Source organism: Anopheles maculipalpis, chromosome 2RL (genome assembly GCF_943734695.1).
Source record: "Anopheles maculipalpis chromosome 2RL, idAnoMacuDA_375_x, whole genome shotgun sequence".
In the NCBI taxonomy this organism is placed as follows: domain Eukaryota; kingdom Metazoa; phylum Arthropoda; class Insecta; order Diptera; family Culicidae; genus Anopheles; species Anopheles maculipalpis.
In genome coordinates this window covers 23,836,478-23,857,561 of record NC_064871.1, presented here as the reverse complement: position 1 = coordinate 23,857,561, position 21,084 = coordinate 23,836,478, and the positions used below count along the sequence as shown (strand labels likewise).

Sequence of the window (21,084 nt, the reverse complement as noted above, 5' to 3'; positions counted from 1 at the left end):
TTTTTTGAAGAGATGGCTATACTAACATAGAATTTAATATTTTAAATGTTTATTTTATTTTTCCTTAACTTAATAAGCTAATGAGTTATGTTGAGTTATGAGCATTGCTTAGTAGACATGTTATCGTTATATCGCCCTGTTGGATAGTTAGTCCTCATAATGGGGAAACTGTCCGGAAGGGATTTGAACCCCGATCCTGCCGCATCGAAATCGGCTCCACCTCCACCACTGAAACGCACCCTGTTTATTTATCTTTAGTATAGCAACTGCGGACTACTTGAACAATCAGCTTAAGGAAGCTGGAAATGGCCGACCAAAACGTTAAGAGATTGTAGTCCCACAGAAGGAAAAGGATGGAGAGTACAAAACAATATTTATATTTTTTTGGGGGTGTAGGCGATAGTGGCGTCGGTCTTTAAACGGCAGGAGGACTGACTAACCAAATTCGTTGTTATCAGCAAGTTTAGTAAGCTAGTTAACGGCCTGACCTTAGAGGTCATTAAGCCAAGAAGAAACTATATTAATTAAGCTATAATTCATAGCATCATTAATATAATACTTCGATGTGTAAGAACCAGCAGATCGTATAACTTGATCAGTGTAAAATTATGATTATGTATTTTTAAGACTTGTTTTTATTATCATTATTTTATATTGTTTTTATTGTTTTCCGACTTAATATACTTGTCACTAACAGGAAAGCGTGTTCAAACAAGCATATCGTGATCATTATAATCTTGTTGATTAAATTAAAATCGTAGCCACGTGTTCAACTTCCGGAATAATCTCTCACGCAGTCCATTCCTCAACCGTGACGACACTTTTACCAATAATACTTTCATCTGCGGACTGCGATTGGTTTGGTTGGTGATATTATTAAATCCGTATTTTCCGCAAGTCCTCTCTCACTCACCCATTGGCTACTCATCAATAATTTATGAACCCTAAAAGGGACAACCTTAGGACGCATAAAATTTAATCATTGCACACCTACCGTTAGGGTACGCTGCAAACGTTCCTCCAAAGGATGCGTCTATTTGTCCGTTTACACCAAAGCATTCACCACTCCGTTCACTCCGTCGGTTTGCTGGTGGTGTGGAAACGGACGGGTACAATCGCACACGTCGTCCGGGGGACCGTCACTTGAAATTAACAATTACAATTTTATTAGATTTACTTTCACCCCGCGCGATCGCATCGCGACGCTGGTTTAAGTGTGCGCGAAGAGCAATAATCTTTCTCGCCTAATCTTGGACCCTGCCGTACCCGTTGCTCTAGCGACGTCTCGGACGCTAGCGAACTGTATTCCCGTGTGTGGTGGAAAGTTCCTGCCAAGCTATGAGCAGGAATAATAAATTTCGGTTCCATACTCGCTGCGCAATCACTGGGGTCTGGAAGCACTGTGAAGTGGGATTTTTGGAAGAAATCTGCTGGTAAGAGAGGCTGGTGTTGGAGTTGAGATTGGGTAGTTTGTGTGTGTGTGTGTGCGGGTAGGGAAGTGGTTAGGGAAAACAGGTAGATCCAGTCTAGTTAGAGGATAGTTCAGCTCGAGTCCCGTTGACTGATGTCAATTACCGTATGTTTGCATGTTGGAAAGCTTCCACTTTCGATTTTTAGGAGATGATTTAGTGGAGAAGAATATCTTGTTTTGTGCTGAACGAGTTTGATTATTATCTTGCTGGTATAATTGTACATAACTTGTGATGGCGCTTTGCGACGATTTGTTTTTTTTTTTTTCAAATAATTTTTACTGCGTTCTATTGTGCAGCTTATTTTATTTTCCATAATGTTACTATGAGAATTTTAAGTAGATAAAAAAATATTTAAAATTATGTTTTTCTTAAATTTATATCTGGGTTTTATCGTGCCTTCTATTTGCAATATCGTTACTTCAAATAGCAGGAAGACGCCGATCTTCACTCGGCAGGACCAGATATCGAATCGCGTCCAGACAATTATTTACAAGATTTTTTCACTTAAAGTAGACGAACTACATGTGTATTACAAACCAAAGAAACATATGTTGGCCGTGATCGACCAACTTTCGACTCTCGGTTGTGCGTCAAAACTTGTGAAAAACCTCACACATCTCCATCTTAAGTGAGACCTATTTTGTTGGGAAAAATTGTCTGAAAAATTACTAAAATTGCCATAAAAAAACAAAGCAAAAAAAACATTAATAATGCTTCCAAAACATCGACAAACGGTCGAGTACAACGGCATGGCAAAGTGGAAAATAATCGGTACAAAATTAGCAGCCCCAAATAATGGCAAACTTGGCTTGTTTTTAGTTTCTTCCTAACCGACGCATTCGGTCCGCCAAGCGTTACGAACTGAAGTTGTCTAAATATTGATAAGCATCCGAGATTGTATCGCTATTTTCCTCCCCGAAACGGCCTAGCGAGATGTGCGACAGCTGATTGGATTGTTTTGGACCGAAGTTTTTCACTTGGAATGTAGTGCACAATCTAGAGCAACAGACGATGGCATGGTTTTGTGGCGGAGCAGCCATGTACCAGTTTTGTGCCGTTTTGCCGTTGACAGCAGTTCCACAAAGAGGTGCAATTATTAAGACACTTTACGGTCACTTACTGTGGTGCTGTAGTTTGCTGTCCATTTTCCAGAGCATGTGCCGAAATTGTGGTTCAATTTGGTTTCATTCATTTATTGACCGGGTGTGCCGGGAGTGTGTGTCGGTGTTTCTTCTTTTGCGCATCTTACTGACCGCTGCTGGGAATGCACTTTCGATTGGCGAGCGTTTATGGACGCTTATTGATCGCAAATCGAACCACTGATTGTTACATTTTGCAGATGGCACAAAATACTCCTAATTGCAAATAAGTAAACACAGAAACACACGCTCCTCTTCCCAGGCATGCTCGTATGTTGTGAGCTTTCGCACCCATGGGTGGCGCCGGGTTTTCGTGAAAAAGCTTTCGTGGAAAAATTTCACCCTAATTTGGCACCCGGAAACCTCTTCTTGCTTTTCCATGCGGCCCGCTCGTTCGACTGGCTGGCCTGTTGGGCTCCGGGGGCTCACCTATAAAAATTAAACCGATAACAGACCGAAACGCCGTGACCGTGATCATGGGCAATTAACGCGCGCTGGGGCGAAAACATGAGCAAATGTCGGCTTTCCCTCTGACGCAACCCGGTCCCGTTACACACATACACACACACATACACACTCAGCCACACTGGTCCAGCATCCAGCGGATGCCAAACGGGGTGGAAATTTTCGGGCCATCCCATCCGGATGGATGCCTTATGTGGCGATCGTTTTCGCTAATTCGATAAAGGAGAAACGAAACGGTGGAAAAACGTGAAAATCTACACCGAAAATAAAAACACGGTCGCGCGGAAGTGGGCTGCCCATGCATGTTTTCACTTTTCTTTCACGCCTAGCAGAGCGTCGCGCTCGCGCGGGCGTGATCGAACGGACAAAGTGGACGGATAAAAGATCTGCATAAACACACACATACGAAGAAGGATCGTGTGTTGAGCGGAAAACTGGCGAAACATATGTTGACCATTATGCTCGATCGTCCGCTCCTGGTCGTGCCGTGGAGTTGGACCGTTTTCCGCTCCACTGCGAACGAAAGTAACAATCGGGTTGAGGATGTTGCAGATATGTTGACGATTCGGTTGTGCGTCATTTATCACGCTCCGTAAGCCGGTGGGGAAAGGAGTTCGATTTTCTATATTCTTACTCAACAAAACGTGCAATCATGGAACAGATCGAAGCACGTTCATAAAAGCGATCGACGATCAGTGCCAAGAAAAAAAGGGCGCCTCAACACGTGACAATTAATGCTCGCTGATGGCCGGTGGACACTGACCGTAGGTGAACCAATTGACTTTCATCGTTGCGGTATGCCATTGTTTGACTCGGGATCGGAATGTGCTGAACCAGAGGCGGGAGAAAGTACTTGCAACTTGGTTGTCATTCTGACTCGGCAAGCACGTGGTCATATTTCCACTGGTAGGCGAACCTCTTATGAAAAGGGGTGGAAGTCGAGAGCTAACTGCGCGGTATGGCGGTGCGGTCAAACAATGGGAGTGATAGTAGATTCGTGTCAAACAACGTACTGGCCGATTGATCTCTCGAACAGCTGTGGCCAGCAGCTCGTGCGGACCAGTTGAAGGAGTTACGATCGAATCGTACATACTCATCGTGCGCCGAAGCCAACCACTAGCCATCTGATCGACTGACGTGCTCATTTGGCTAATCACATTACGATTGACCCCACGATCGCGTTCATTCACCCTTTGGCAAAGGAAGGAAAAACAATATCCCCCCCCTTGCCAGCATGCTCGCCGGAACGGAACTAAGGTGAAAACCATTTGTCACTGTGTGGATTGTTGGAGTGTTTCCACCGAGCAAACCGATAGAGGATAGAGAAATTTTCTGCATGCCCTCGCGTTTGGCATTTTTCAGCGTAGATGAAAATGATGGCCACGTATCTGTGATGATTGGGAAAGAGTGCCGAGTGATGAAATGTGAGCTAAAATTGTAGATGCGTGTATTGATAAATGTTTTATGATACCTTGTATTAAAACGAGGTAGGTTCCATCTCTTTATATTTTTTGTTGTGTGCGATACATAGGTAGTTCCAAGTATTTGAATTTCATAAATGGCTTCATTGAGTTGTCAGATGCAATTTAGCTATGTGAAGATCAGAGAAGTAGTGACAATAAAACAAAGTTTATTTTTTGAATATCTCGAATAAGTGTCAGAGCTCGACCGTCAGCATTTTTAAGGACTTCTGCTGCAGGCCAAGGCCACTATGACTTTGTTACGTCGGATAAGAAAGGAAGTGAGAAAGTACTCTCAATTTCACACTCCTAGAAGGTAATATAGGCCGACCCGTTGGTAAAGAAACATCGGTGCCGGTCTACAAACGGTAGGACTGGGGTTCAAAGCCCACCCGGACTGTTCCCCCTTAGTGAGGACTGATCGGCAAGTCTAGTAAGTCATTCGATGGCTGGCGTGATCTTAGAAGAAGAAGAAAAAGGTAATGTTTAATGTGTTATTCCTTTGTCTTATCATGTTATGTATTTTAAACTTGACCGTTGATTTAATTTCTTTGCTACATGGTATTTACCCTTATTTTTTATATTTTCTTTTCGATGTATTTAGTTTTACAAAAAAAATAAATGACAGCAACATGGCCTGGCCGTTCCTACAAAAAACATTTCTTTGAATTCCAATTTTTAAATTCACTTATTTATTTATTTACATTTGATTCCAGTGCTGTATTGTCAACTTGTGTTGAGTAGATTTTTTAAATTCACTTCTACTTTTAAATTTTATAAAGTCAACTACTTCTGTCACATATGATCTTCAGATCTTTGTTGTATTATATGTTATTATTTTCAACTGTTATTTGGACAGAAAGACAAACATGAAACGCGTTCATTACATAAGTTATAAATAAATATAAATAAAATAATTATTCCAAAAACTATACACCAATCCCGATGCCCGTTGAAAGTATTTATAATTTCCCAAACAAAAGCGAAACGTTTTGATTTATGTTGCACATGTTTCTTCATTTGTGACGATAGTGCCGGCAATAGGAAAGCCAACGACGTTTGACCGTACTTTCCAGCGAGTCAACCTGGATGCAAACATTTTATCAGCGATTTATCAACACTTTCCGGGTTAACGCGTTGCACGGCCTTTTTGCAACGATAAATCATGCACCGTGCGGGAGAAATTTTCCCTCCAATGGCACATTCGGGGGGCCGAGCGCGCGCGCGTGCACTCGCTCAAACGCTGGCAATCATTGTCGCTGATTCACCGCTACCGGACAAGTGGTTGGTAAAATCAAACCGGCGGCCAATACATTTTCGATGATGGTGTGAAGTAGAAAAAATGGGACCCAGTACCGTACGCTCTTCGATAATCGATTTGAACTCTTGCGCGAGCGACGTTCGGAAGTGCAGTTCAGTCAACTTTGAACCTGAGAAGCGGTGCAGTGCTGTGTCTATCGGGAAGGTCTAATGCTGCTCTCGGTTCGGTTGGAATGAACTCGTTTTTTATTCAGCACGCGGTGCAGTGGTAAAAAAGTGTGCCAAAGTCGCGAAACAATGCTGCCAGCAGCGCGGATGCTGGCTGACGAGGTTCGATGCACTTTGCTTGGGCATGCTTGGCCTGGCTGGAATGTGTGCGGTTCGTCAAGAGGGCTCAACGATGCTGGCGCCCAGCGTATAATGGCGAAAGATCGATCAGCATGGCAGGGGTGTTCCACGGAGTATTGATAAGACGCAAGGATACTTTATCCATCTTGCTACGTTCTTGAACTTTACCTTAAGAGTGGAGGGAGAAAGGGGGAGGGGGGGGGGGGTGGGGGTGTTCGCCCTGGATTTGATTGCGAGGCGAATACACCACATTATGATGCGGTTTGACGTGGCAGCACACAGTCAATAGCATTCCCCCGTCGGGTGTTTTTTGCATCACATCTAAAAAGTGCAACCTAGTTGTCACTGGTGCAATCACACTCATCCACGAACAGTGTGTGAGTGTTTGGGGTACGGCAAGGGGCGGTGTGGTGCGGACCGAGAAACTGGGAAAAGGGCGAAGTACTCGGTTTCTGCTGTGGGGCTTTTACATTTTCCCGTTTTGCTTTCTTCCGGCGGCTGGGAGTACCGCCAGATGATTGGTAATCTAATGTGAGAAGAAATGATTGTTTGTATGAGATAAACCGATGCGAATGCATGATTCACATCGCAAGGCACACGAGTATATGTGTGTGTGTGTGTGTGTCTGCATGCTGGTGAGCTTAGCAAAATAGAAGGGAAATGGAGTGCGCGCCAGCCAGCCGTAAGCGTTACACAAAATGTAGTTCGTTGGGCGCAGAGTGGTAGAATTATTTTCTTTACTAATTTGTGAAATGTTAGATACATACGGAGTGGAGTGTGCATGCGCATGCCCAGAATCGTGTGGGAAAACGGTACAGTAGCAGGGCAAAATGGGAACGGGAACAAGGGAATAATTTTTGAAGTATGAACGGCGCAGGTTCGTTGTCGCTGCGGCTGTTGATGTCTTTCGATCGGTGCTTGAAGCTGGATGCGTTTTTTTGCCGTTTCGCAAACCGAGCTTCCGTATGAAATGGGTTATTTCAAAGAGGTTAGTCGCGTTCCGATGGCACAGTTTTGTTTAGAACGATAATTTCAAAGGTTTTATTTTCTATCGAAACAAACATATCACAAGAGTTGCTGTAGTAGATTGACCAAAAATAAATAAAATCAGCCCTGTATGGTTACGGTGCTTCAATAATGCTACATTTGTGCATTTCTTTTCCATCACCTCAAGATTGTTTTTTTCATCGTACGAAATAAAAAACAACATATGTAACACATGAAACCGGATGAATGTTTTAATGCTCGGTTGGTATGAAAACACAAAAACCAAAAAGTAAAACCCACCGTTTCCGAGTTCCTAGCCGCCTGGAACCGATACGCTTGTATGCGTATGCAGATAAAAACAATGTTGCTCGATTACTACCGAAAATTTCCATCCAACGTTACCCGGCCAAAAGAAAAACACCGAAAAAGTTTAATTCAATTATGCTGCGGGCCGCAGGACATGGCTTTCTCTTGCCATTAAACACAAAACGGCAGACGCTTTCGGTGCACAGTTTGACCAACGCATGTGCGAAAGGGTGGGTGCAAAAGCGTGTACGGTTCGCTTAGCGACATGGATCGTTTTCGATTAATGCGCCCACCGAAAATTCGTCATAATTATCCAACCGGCACACTTAATGGGTGAATCCACCGCCTAACGTTGGAGCTGGTAATGCTTCGCCGTACGTCGGGTGTGTGCGTGTGTGTAACGCTTAACAAAAAGCAATTCATTTGGCTCCAGTTTTTCTCTCTTTAGTTTAAATGAGAATTTAATAAGTCGTCGAGGGGAGGCTTTTTGGGAAAATTTCGGCGCACAAAAAGTGTTTTCACCAAAAGAAAAAACGGCAGCGCGAAAACGTGAAACAATCACGGCACTACACTTCTGCTCGATTGATGAGGGGCGGATGTGGAAAATGGCTATTGAAAATTAAAATTAAAATCGTCCTCTTACGGGCATGAACTGTGTGTGTGTGGCCTACCCTACAAACTACAAGCAAACGCTCCGACGATCAACGTTTCAGCGGCAGTAATTCGTTCTGGCCGGAAGGTTTTTCCCGATTCATGGCCCCATTTTGAGAAAGTTGGTGTGCCCTTCCGGGTAACTCCCAGCGCAAACATGTGATAAGTTTACGGCATATGGAGCATACACACCCTTTTGACACTTGCAGCCTGGCGTAGTAGAGGTCGTTTAGTTTTTCTTTTCCATTACGATTTACCATTACTACTCTCGGTTTGTTCGAGGTGTTCGAGATGTTCGAGATTGTTTCCCTCGGGGGAGAACTTTGCAAATGGACGCAGCGTTTATGACTCCCACGGGATGTCATTAAACTGGAGCCGGAGGGGAGCCACATGAGCATTAAAGAATGTAGTGCAACGGTCTTGATGCGATGGGTCATCATATACGGACGTATGATGGAGTGATTGTGGGCGGCTGCGAAAAACGGATCGGTTTGGCATGGCTGAGATGGTTAAAAAGGGAAAGTGTGATTGTGCTGGGACGGTATGATGGACAGATGAAGATGGATGGGTTTAGAATGATCTGTATGTTAAAGATGTTTTGGTATGTGTATGCGAACGCGACAACTAACATAAAACTTTAAAGAAAAAATGTGTGCAGCAGTAAATTACAGATCAAAATTCAACGTCACAACGCCTTGTCGAATCGATTCGCCGTTTAGCATAGGCGAGCAATAAACCGAGGAGGATCATAAACAAGAACAGGAACGATCAGACGAACCTACGGACAAGCATAAGCGATGTAGCAGTTTGAATAATCGAGACTTATTTTCTGAAAACTCAATCCACAGAAATTGTAGATCTTTGGGTATCATCCCAACGCATGGTCAGCAGTTTCGCGGATCCACTATAAGGAACTGGTCCTGGAACTACCTAGGAAATGAGCATATCCGTCTGATCCAAGTAGATCTGGCAACGCACATGAAACTGCGCGAGAGTTTCGGATCCGGTCAGTCCTTCGCGTGATCGGTCAACCCAACGGCGGAACAGTAAGGGTTTGTTAAATTTTTGTTTGTAAATAAGAAGGTTTGAGTTATCAAATTAAAGCTTACTCATGCGTGTGTCTTTGCATTTCAAACACGTTCCATAATGATCATCACATTGTTACGATTTATATTTACTTTCGGTATCGGTGATGAATGCGGTTTTGCGGCTGGAGCATCCAACTTCATTGCGTTATCGTCTTACTCACTGAGCAAGGCCGGCAATGCAGCAAACTTTAACTACCATGCACTTACTATGAACGATCATTTCGCGCGTGACGTGATAGCTAGTTTCCGTCGGAAATGAAGCAGAAGGAGGAGAAGGAGTTACATTATTTGAATAACTATTAATTTACATTCCATCCCACCACGTGTGCTCGGTGCCGTTGATAGTGAAAACATCTTCTCAGCCAGCTTGACAAGCGCTCTGTACAGGACAGGTGGCCACAGTTGCAACAATCTGTAACGCCCGCGATGATCGATGCTTGGAAGTAAGAGAACATAAAGTAAAAAACCATTTTGAAGGCAATAGCGGATGCAACCGTTTTGTAAAGTAGTTTGCCATCCACAGTGGCCACTTTCTTTCGCGAGCGTTAAGCATCTGTACCTGCTAGTTGGACCGCAGGAGGTCATTTAGGCGTCTTGGCCGTTGGCGTGTGAAACGAAATCGAAAACATACGTGGAAAAGGGCAGTTACATGGGAGAGAAATGCAGTTTGGTGCTGACCGTTGATGAAGGTGTCGTTGATCGTGGGAGCGAGGGTAACATATTGAGCACCTTGAAGTGATCGCCGACGCTAATGACCTTAGATGGAGGTCAGTTTGGGCAATCGATAAAGTTTTAAGTGTAATTTCGATCAACGGAAATTTGATTTTGAATCAGATATCAGATCAGAAGCACGGAATCTGTATCTTTAGAAGAAAAAAAAAAAACAAGTTTTTCACTTTCGATCCATATTCAGGCTGGGACAGGGTCGGACTGACGTTCTTAATAAAACAAAAAATCACAGTACGCAGCCTAAAAATTTAAAGTACGTAAAGTAAAGTAAGCTTGAAAAACCTACCTTCTTCCTTTCTACTTATTTTTAGTCTGGGTTCTTTAAATTTTTATTCTGAGTAATTATTTTTAAGGCTGCCTACTTTAAATTTTGAGGCTGCGTACGGTTTGTTCTCAAGGCTCAAACAGGCACTTTACTGTTTGAGCCTTAATCCGAATCTGAATCGACAAAGTTTGCAGTGCAAAAGAGTTTAACTGTGGATAGTACGTGAATGGTTTAAAATTTGCAGGTTAGGGGCGATGAGATTAACGACTGTGCAAAGGGTAAAATCTCCTTTATGGAGTTATTTACTTATTAGGCGCTGCAGTAATCCTCGATACCGCTCACGATGAATTGCCGTCGTCTGTCAATTTATTATACCGGGCATTCTGTCAGAAGCACCAACGCCTTTACTGCATCTAAATTTGGACAGAACACGCCTCTTCTTATCGTGACGGCGACGAAAAAAAACTTTACGAGTTAATTCTTCTACTAATTTTCCTCTCAAACTTAGGAAGTAAGGGGTTTTCGACAGGTTCCAAGTTTCAGAGGAATATGTGAGTATTTTGATGATAAAGGTTCTATATGCAGTCCCAGATTCGTTCGTCGTAATAGGTGTTTTGAGTAGAGAAGATTTCTCAGTCCTCCCGGGCCCATGCAATCGCATGGCTGGTTAGAACGCTTGCACTAACTTCAGATTGTTGTGCCTTTCCGATGTTCATGGTGCGACTAGGTAAATTTTGTGCAACTGTTTTTAACACCCATGTTCGTTGATTTTTTTTTACAAAATAATATGATGAAAACATATTTTGTACATCCGTCTGTTGTGAACTGTATTTTGGAAAGTGTCTATGTTTTTGTTTCGAATAAAACCTAGCTTCCATAATAAAGTTCAGTGTTCGGTTAATGTAATATACAGAAGAAAAAAAAAAAACGCGAAGAAATTCAAACGCGTCTCCCATCTGCACTCGTGATGATCGTCAACGTCGATTACCGATCAGTTTACCAGCAAATCATGGTTGCAAGATTAATGGCTTGTAAAACAAGCGATTAACACCATCACCATGGTCATGAGAAAGTGTGTGGATAGGTCCTCCTCCGGCTTGGAAGATGGAAATGCAGTTCACTCCGTCGGCCTACGATGGAAATCAAGCGCGTACATTTGACAGCAGATTCGATGTGAAACCATCAAGCCAAGGGCCCCCACAGAATGTTGATTGAAATTATAGTAAAAGTAATGCTTTGTCAAACTGTCCATAACTGGTAAGTGTTTGGTAGGGCAACCGGATCGTGATGGTTTTATTTGCAGCTGAAGTTGTTAAATTAAGCCAACTTCTCGTCCAAATTTTGAGAAAGAAATTGAAAGTGAACATCGATCGAAACGTGCGCTCGGTCCGGTAATTGGTAATGTGAAGCGCACATGCGCCGCTACAGTTCAATTACGGAATGGAAAGGAGCTGCACGACAATTCTTACCCGATAGACGGATGGACGCAAATGCTGGTGGACCAGACCGGACGAATCATGGTAGAAAGTTTGTGCGCCGGGCGCATACGCTCCACCCAAATTGTGCGCGATTGAATCTGAAAGGGCAGTAATGAGGTAGGCTTGTGTATTGCCGTTGCGCGCGTCCCATCGGTCGGTTGGTTGATTTATGCTCCGGTTTGGATTATCCGCTTAGGAAAGAGAACACCACAACGTAAGATGGATTTATTGCTGTTTGGTTTAGGCGAAGCCCTTCAAACCGATCGCAAACTGAAGGAATGGTCTCTCGACCGATCGACCTTAACGGGGAGATCCGATTTATGAGTCACTGAGGTGAGCCCGTTCGTCCAGCTGGCCATCGGAAGTTCACGGTCCCGGTAGCGTTTGCCATCTTAGGTCGGTGAAGAACAAACGCGTCCGTTTATTTGTGCACAGACTATTTTTTTGGTTTTTAGTGCGAAAGGAAAAGTGTCTGCAAAAACGGTGCCTGCCCAAGTGTGTGACTTTTTGGCATTCTTTGTTGTTTCTTTCGTTGCGGGCAGATTGTAGTGCTTTTCGTCGCCCAGTGCAGCTCAGCTTCAAACAACGGTGCTGGTTGTGCAGTTGTTGACCGGGTTAGCTTTGGAGTTGGGCGAGAAATTGGTAAGAGTTTCCCGCATGGAACGGAATTAATTCCAGCACAAACAAACCGTTGGCTCTCGGACAGAACGTATGGAGGCCCGTTAGTTGAAGTAGGTAAATGTGCCTTATGTAAATATCTTGCCGAACAATGTGCATAAATTGCAGTAAAGGGAAGCAATGGTACGTCAAAGGTTTAATACGGAGCATGACTCAGGTTTGCTTACTTTCTCTGATCTAATTGAGGTAAAAGGCTCAAAAGTGCAAAACAATATTTAAACAGAAAGCATTGTTAAGTTTGATTGTGGTTACAAAAGACAAGACTCAACCAAATTTTGAGATCACTATTGAGGCATTGCTTGTAGGGTAGGTTACATTTAAGGATTTACCACTAATCACAAGCAATTGTATAAGATGAACCTAGTAATGTTTTCTCTAATTTTAGGACTAAAACAAATTTACGTATTTTTTCTTTAAACTGTCATAAAGATGAGGCAATTAAATCGGATTGCTAAAACAATTATGAAACAAGGAATGAAGAAACATTTGAACATATAACTGTATGCCTGTTTTAAGCTTTTTTGTCTTAAGAATTCTTCTCTTTAATTTGATTTTGTTTTCATGTCTCGATACTTCAATTTTCTTTCGGGTTAACTTTTCACTCATAAAACGCTCTATCGCTCTATCAAAGTATTTTTTGAATAATAATTCTTTATTTTGCTCGATTTGTTGGGGAATTTTAATTACACTTTTCAACGTCTGCTCGCGGAAATGGAAGAAGACGACAAAAGTATTCGGCCCAGTTCCCGGTTGGAGAACCATACGCAGGTCAAGGGCAAAATTGTTTTCCGGAGAAAAGATGTAGAATGTGAGGAAAGGCAACTCAAGGTTTTAATAAATAAATAATTTAAATTAATTATATAAATACAAAACACATAAACCCTTTGCGCCATGGCAGATTCGCTTCCGCGCCTTGTCCTGTGGTGTGTGGGGATGTGTTTGTGTTTGTGTGTTATTGTATGTGTGTAGAATCCAGGGTAGTGAAGTTTGTGTAATGTTTGTGTTTCTTTGACTGATTGGAAGGTGTTGGAGTAGTTGGTTTCTGTTTAGGTTTAGCTTGGCGCACGTTGAACTGTGGCAGCTTCATCAGGAAATCTTCCGATGCAACTTTGACAGCTTAATTCTATAAGCAGTCGTCAGCGATTCCGATGGGTATGTGTTAATTGGATCCCTGGATTAACGCCCGCCGTAGTTTGCCAGTCCCCCACCCACTTTAAGCAGTGGGTGGCTGGACCGGCCGGGCGTTTCGTGTAGCGCGTTGAAGCTCTGCTCCTGTTTCACGCCTTCCGTTCGGCGACACAATGGTTTCGTAGTTGTTAGTGCGTTTATGGCCAGGGTTTCTTTTCTAATCGAAGAGGGGGGGTATTAGTCGTCGTCATCATCATCCACACAGTCACTGAACGAAACCGGGGGAAGGTGGCTTAGTTCTTCGGGACGTGGGCACGGTAGGCACGGTCCTGCATCACCATGTCGACGGAGTTGCCGAAGCTGCGGTGGAACTGGCCAGCCTCGTGCGTATCGAAGTCACCGTGGTTGGACGAGTAGGTGTGGCTCTGCTGGACGTGCGGGTGCTTCACGATTTCGTAGGTCGTCTTTTCATGGCCCTCCGGGGTGACGAGCTTCTTCAGACCGATGATGGCAGAGATGACGAGGGCGATCTTGCCGATGATGAGCGCCTTACCGGCGACGATGGCGATCGAGTGGTAGACCATGGTCAGGATACCTCCCTTGATAGCCATTGCAGCGAGGAATGGTCCGAGGTATTTCTTCATCTTCTTGCGGCCTTCCTCGACCAGACGTCCGGTTTCCTGCTGGCCCGAGGCGAGCATACGCGGCACATTCAGCTGCAGCTGGTGTCCGTCCATGAAGCGCTGGGCACGCTGGAACAGCAGCTCATCGATCTTGGCCGAGGACAGCTTGGCCAGGTCGTGTTCGCCGAGCATCGGTTCGTTCAGGGCGCGGGTGCTCGATTCGCCACCGTCGGCCTTCTTCACGATCGACATACCGTCGAGCAGCTTGATGCTTGGCAGCTTGATTGCCCGGTCGGTCAGCTTGAGGGCTTGCACCTTGATGCACTTCAGCAACTCGTCACTATCCTCGCACAGCGAGTACACTTTGCGCAGGGCACGGACCGTACCGTCCTCTGCGGCATATCCTCGGCCGGCCACTGCCAACACGCACACTACCGCGCACACAAACTTGAACGACACCATTGTTGGGGAGAAGGGGGGGAGTTTTTGTATGTTGGGTGGGGTGGGAAGAAGGACAAAAGGAGAGAGACGCGACTCTTCCTTTTTCTTGTTGCCACACAAACTTGGATCAAGCTGCTGCTGCTAGACTACCTACTATTCGATCGGATACTCGATGCACTTCCTTCCGATCTTGGTCGGCCGAAGGTATTTATACTACTGATAGCTTTCAAGGAGCTGTGGGCAGATTTTATCACTCGACACCAAAAGGGCCCAGGTGTCCAGCCAAGCGATAACGCACGGTAACACTCACACTAACATAGACACGTCCCACCACAGCCCTTCAGCTATCCTGCCACAGGCCCTCCGTTTGCATCCGTTTCGGACAAAACAGCTGACTGACTGCTCCGACATCATCAGTATCGCTTCACGTGAAAAGGCATTTGCTAGAACTTTTTGGAGCGTGAAAGCTAAGATCCATCCATACATGCGCATCTGCACATCGTGTGCTGCGCACGCAACCGAACTGCACGCCCGGAGGATCACTAGGAACGGCGCTCCGGAGCGGTGAACGTTACCGATAGCAACGATGGGTCCGATAAGTACATTGCAGGGTGTACATTAAGAGGAGAGGAGCGTCACAATATGATTTCTACTGCGGGCAAAACATGCGGACAGTTGTTAAGGGTGCTGCCGGTGGTGGCGTCGGCGGCGGTTCGCCTAACTGCTTCACTAATTTGTGCAACATGCAAAAAGTAAACATGCCTGCAGCGATCAGAGATCTCTTGCGCTTCTGGAAAGCCTGGTGGAAGGTGGAAAAAAGGAGAGCTGAGGGTGATGAAAAGCTATGCACAAAAACGAAGAAAATCCATAGATACTCCAAACTTTGAAAGAGCAGAAGTAAGGAAGGTGCATGCAGCACGGTCGGCGGGGTGTTGGAAAAAGCCCAACTGAACTAATCCGATCCGGCGAGCTCTGATTCCTTCGAATGGACATGCAAAACTTTTTCTCCTTTATCACATTCCTCCTAGCCGCTCTCATTGCTTCCCCACAGCTGGCTAGTCAATTTCGAACGATGCAGTAAGAAAATGCATTCACGTTGCATGCACTCCTCGTTGGAGTTGGGGAGGTGTGCAGAAAGCGAAAAGGAAAACTAGCTGAAAATTAACCGAAGACGTTCTTCATTAAACACCAAGCTCAATGAAATCGGAGGAAGAGACTTGGATGGAAGAAGAAGAAGAATGGTAAGCAAAAAAATTAGCAACACACACCAGTGAAATGGTAACTGACGCTGCACTAGTGGCGCGTGTTCATGGCACCTGTTCGATGCGCTTGCAGCGGATTTTTACTTTTAATTTGTTCGTGTTTTTCGATTCTTGGCCCCGTAGATGTGTACCAAGCGGCAAGGGAGAATTGGCCTTAGTCGTTTCGCACCCATGCACCCTGCAGACCGTGACCATGAATGTAGCACCAGACCTGCAGTGCCTTTTTTGTTTTACCGAGCAGATAAACAGTAGTTTTCACTCAGCGAGATAGGTTATTTGTAGACCTGTGGGAGGAAATGCGTGTGTGTGTGTGTTGCAGTTTGAAGGATGTTGCCCCGAGAGCGATGTCACTCGTTCCACACGTTGATGTGGAAATATTGGGCTGAAAAAGCACGTGTTAAGGGTAAGCGTGATTTTATGCACCCCCGGAAGTGCTTTGCATATTTAAAGGCAATCCCAATGACCCTGGCCTACTGGCGTGTGGAAATGTTTGCCTTAGTCTGCATCGTGGGACACGAAGCCTGCAGTATTGATCGTTACTGGGGATTTAAACATGTTTACAGGTGTCCGTTATGTCATATGGGTGAGTAACAATTTTCACTGAAAGCACAAGTTGTGAGAAAATTATATTACATGCGGGGATGTGCAATTTTGCAATTGGTAGTTTTCGAAAGATGAATAAACTTAATAAGATAAAAATTTATTGTATTTTGTCGAGTTTGTCACTCGACATAAAAGCTATGTAAAAAGATCATTTTACAACGTCATACGAGAAGTATCAGGCTCAGAAATAAATTGGACGTGACAGTGATGAAAATGTCCAGACTTAGAAATTGGATTGAATCGGATATTAACTCTAAAATGGTCGTCATTGATTTATACTCATTTACATTTTACTTATAACCCCCTTTCTTTATATAGTTGATCGTACTTAGATCTAGAATATTAGAAAAAAAAGAGCGTTCTGTATGAATAGCATCAAGTTTTTGTATCCATATGATAGTCTCCCTTTATCTACACGCGTCAGTATTGTTGTTCCGTTGCTGCTTACAAAAGAATAAGAAAGCTCCCATAAATCACAGTAGATATCACTTCTGTGAGCTGTAAAAAGGGCAGTAGCAAAATATGCCTTTTGCCTACACGCTTCAGAAACACACGCCGCTGGAAAGCTAGTAAATCTTTTTCTTATCACTGGTGTACGGCATCACTCCTAGTGAGCATTAAAGCCATTATCAAAAAATCTTTTAATAAACAGCTGTTTTGTACGTATTCTCTAATATCAACCTGAAAATATCACATCCTGTAAAATCAGTACACGGTCGCACCTTACCAGGGAAGGGTCGTTTAGAATCGGACGCAGTAAGCGCCAAAAAATGGAACCAAAACAGCTAGATCTATCGGATCAAGATCTAAACCAAATTGTTAATGATCATTTATCAGCGCAGGGGAATAATGAGCAATCGTTTCGTGTCGACCGTGCTTCACTAGAACCGTTTAGTCCATGCCCGGAAGGATTTCTTGCCGATCATTATGCGCTGAAAGTTACCATCGAAAGTAACGGCCGAACGGAGGTGTTAAGCTTCTTTGTGAAGTGTCTTCCCACTGCCAATCCGGTGCTAAAGAGCTACCTCGAAGAGATTGGTAGCTTCCGCAAGGAAAGTGCTGTGTTGCAGTGTCTTGTTGGATCGATCCAGCACTATTGCCCATGGCGAACCGTTGCTCCGCGTGTGCTGTTTTCCAAGGGTGAAAAAATACTCATCATGAATAATCTAAAATCCGACGGTTACTCGGTGATAAAGCGTGAAAGTGGTCTATTGGAGGTGGCATTTGTGCAGCAAGCGCTAGAAACGCTAGCCAGTCTGCATGCGGGATCGATCGTACTGGAAGAGAAGCATGGCAAACGATTGCCGGAATTGTTTCCAAATGTTCTTAACGAAAATGCTTGGGTCCAAACACCGTCCAGCACAAGAGTGAAGGATGTGGCGAATGTTATCAAACTGTACACGGAGCTGGTTAAGATATGCGATCACTGGCAGGGTGCTCGGAAGCAGACCATTCTGGGACGGTTAGCGCCATTGATAAGAAAGATTTATACGTTCGTGGAACCCTCGCGTGAATTCCGGAACTGTCTCAACCACGGTGACCTTTGGTGTAACAACATTATGTTCAAGTGCAACGAACAAGGACAGCCGACTGGTTGCGCTTTAGTTGACTATCAGCTGTCTCGTTATGTGCCTCCCGCGTATGATATCAATCTGTTGCTGTATCTAACAACAAGCCGGAAGCTGCGAGACGAACACCTGCCATCACTGTTAGACCATTACTACGAGTGTTTTTCGGAAACGTTGGAGCGAAACCGGCTTAAAGCGAGTGATTTTTATACACGTGAAGTATTTGTGGAATGCTGTGAACACTATCGTTTGGCAGGACTAATTCACTCGACCATGATTAGTGTGGAAGTCACCTTGCCGAGTCGGTTTTTGGAGGAAATTTTTGGAGATTTGCAAACGACGGCAAGCTTTATGCCGGATAAGAAAGTGTGGGTTTGTGTGAAGGCTTTCCAGGCAGATGAATGCTATAGGAATCATCTGATAGAGCTTCTAGATGAATTGTTTGAATATGTTTAAAGGGAAATTTGTATAGTATGCGATGGAGTTATAATGTAAGCTTCTTAGAGGTTCTATTTAAATAAAATGGCCTACGTAGAATGGGGGAAAATTATATAATATTTAGAACTTGGTTTATTACTGATTAGGGCTACGATCATGCCGCCCTTCATTAATAATAACAACAAAAGATTTGAACTGATTCATTTAATAATAACTTACTAAATCAAGGGGAAAAATCAAATCCAATGGCTAACGACTTGCGTCATAAAATGAGATTCAAATCAATTAACAAGTTTTCTCACTGAAAATCCTAACGCTCCATTCGCTTATTTCAAAGCTCCACAACTTTCATATTCAAAGCGAAAGGTCATTGTCGTGCTGGTGCCCTCGGCAATCGATGTACAAGTTACCAGTAGCTTTAGCAGTAGTTGTGCTGTTTCGCTTTACACATCAATCCATTACGAAACATCGTTTTTCCAACCAACCATTCATCCATCCATTTCCCTTTTGGAAAGCAAAAGTGTTGTCCACGGCCTTTTCCTACCTTCGTTTCCCAAAAACTTCCTGTTTCTTACCAATCGACATAAGGTACCAAGGGTGACTTATTGCTCCCAGTACCGCGAAAGAAAAACTTGATACAGCAAAGCAAAAATATATCCATCCCTGCTTGAAGCTCCCTTGACAAAACCTTGACAAAACCGTGTTGCGTTCTTCGGTCGCTGGTCCGTCCTCGGTTGAAGATCGCTGTTTGTTTGACTGATGCAAAGCGAATGCCATGAAAGGGAAGAAGAAGGGTTCCCGTCGGAAGGAAGAAAGGAAGGAAGGGTGAGCGGATTTTCACCATTTCCCGAGGTCGCGAGCGGGAAAAACATCATGCACCAGGTAAGACTTTCACCCTGGGATAGCGCTGCGCAATCGCATCGGCCGCAGGTTGCATGGTCGCGTAAGCTTTATAGTTTCGCCCGTTGTTTTTGTGAGCTGGATTATGTGGTACTTGGTGGTGAATCTAGCTACCAAGGGCCTCCCTCATGGTCGGGACTGTGGATGTTTTTGTGCACGTATCGAGGTGTACTTGCGATGCATTTTCTCCCGCCATGTCACATTCTTACTGAGCGGCTGCTCGCACTCGGTATCGCAGGGACGCATCCGTTGTGTGCAGTTCCTTTCCCACAAGTGCAGTTGAATGTTACTATTGGCTTTGCTATTTATTCTTTTGTTCGTCGTGCTGTTACTTTCGGGCGTCCGGGCTCACATCATCGTGCGCCGTTGAGATGCAATTGAAGACGAGATTGCAGTCAGTAACCTGTTTTTCTCTTTTTACATCACTCCATCCAGTTTATGTGTGAGTGCCCAGTCGATGTGTCTGTGTTATTTTATTGACTTGCACTTAGGTGCATCTGCCTTGCTGTCGCCGGTCGTGGCAATAGATTTCGTTCCATGTGTACCTTCTCTTTATTCATATCGTTCCCACCTACGCGAGGTGAATATATATTTATCCGTTGGTCTTAGACGCTTAATTTTTCAAGCTTTCCTAACTAAATAAATGTATAAATTAATATTTTTTTGTTGTTAGAAAATCTATTGTGCAATTTTTTTAAAGATTTGGTTATTAAACACAAACCTCCGTATGTTTTGAGTTCCCCTTTTAAAGTATACATTCATTTATTGATAAGCTTCGGTTGAATTGGATTATAGAAATTATGTGCACAATTAAGTACTCTCTTACACGGATGCTGGTGTACTGTAGTAAGAATTTATCGCTCAAAATTAATCCCTTATTTTTACTCCCTCAAGCAATGATCGTGAGCAAGTAAAATGGAAAGCGTTTTCTAATTTTCACCATAATATATCTTCAAAAATTCTACACTCCCCAGCTGGATCGATACAAACCGCAGGCAAAGTAAAGGAAAAGTTAGCGATTCGAATGCTTGCTCACGATCTGACCCATGTGCCGTTTAGCAGCTCATCACGGGAAAGTGCAGACAAGGAATGAACGACAAATAGGTACTTGTTAAGCAATGGAAAGAGCAAGACAGAAGGAATGTTTTTTTTCTGCCTAGGAAATTGTTATTATAGCATGCGGAAGGAAGTTGATGAGGGAGTAGAAATGGCTTAAGCTTCGATTAAGCGTACTGGCTCTGGAGGTGACAGTTGAGCTTTCCGATTTCCGATCGTCATAGTCGTTTCCCCGCCCCCGTTGTAGACGATTTCATAATCAAGCGAGTGGTTTGTGACATGAAAGTGAAATCGATTACGGTAGTAGCTTTTCGCTCGATCGTGATGAATATTTAAACTGCAGTCCTTAACATTCAGCTTGAGAATCATTAACCCAAACCCTCTGAACGTTGTGATATAATTGTTTTTACAACAGTAGCTGTACCCCGTTTTTCCCCGAGAGTCAATGGCCAGATTTCTCACACAATCAATTGCTGTAGTCATACGATTGTTACCGGTGGAGCGATGTGCGAACGTAGCGCGAGATCCTCAAGGACTTAAGTGGTCTATTAAGATGCAGCTGCAGTGAGCTAATTTTATTGCCTATACTTCCCATAATCAGGCCCACCACTCAACCAATTGAAGGCCTGCAGGCTTTGGGAATGTGTTTGTGTGTGCATTTCTTTCCTCTCTGCGGTGAAAATGGTAACGGGGTTTTTCGCTTCGCTATTTTCCTACTCGTCTAAGTGGAATGCTATTT

At 44.0% G+C, this 21,084-nt stretch overlaps 6 protein-coding genes across 7 annotated transcripts in view; 4 read left to right on the top strand and 2 right to left on the bottom strand.

Annotated features, from left to right (window-relative positions):
• The window catches only part of LOC126556783 (protein dispatched), a 383,943-nt gene that overhangs the window by 66,449 nt on the left and 296,410 nt on the right, over positions 1–21,084 (bottom strand). The window lies entirely within an intron of this gene.
• LOC126557230 (band 4.1-like protein 5) overlaps positions 1–21,084 on the top strand; it is a 252,065-nt gene that overhangs the window by 52,197 nt on the left and 178,784 nt on the right. The gene's annotated exons all lie outside the window — the stretch shown is intronic.
• LOC126565588 (transmembrane protease serine 9-like) overlaps positions 1–21,084 on the top strand; it is a 307,009-nt gene that overhangs the window by 126,775 nt on the left and 159,150 nt on the right. The window lies entirely within an intron of this gene.
• Positions 1–21,084, top strand: part of LOC126559071 (RNA-binding protein pno1) — a 454,598-nt gene that overhangs the window by 286,196 nt on the left and 147,318 nt on the right. The gene's annotated exons all lie outside the window — the stretch shown is intronic.
• LOC126558814 (uncharacterized) lies at positions 13,698–14,539 on the bottom strand. Its single transcript, XM_050214886.1, has one exon. The coding sequence runs from the start codon at positions 14,537–14,539 to the stop codon at positions 13,748–13,750; it is 792 nt and encodes a 263-aa protein (XP_050070843.1). The 3' UTR covers positions 13,698–13,747.
• LOC126558142 (uncharacterized) overlaps positions 17,154–21,084 on the top strand; it is a 459,948-nt gene continuing 456,017 nt past the window's right edge. Inside the window, exon 1 of the mRNA XM_050214100.1 lies at positions 17,154–18,417. Within this exon, the coding sequence (XP_050070057.1) occupies positions 17,154–18,407 (1,254 nt within the window). The 3' untranslated portion in view covers positions 18,408–18,417. The remainder of the gene's footprint in view (positions 18,418–21,084) is intronic.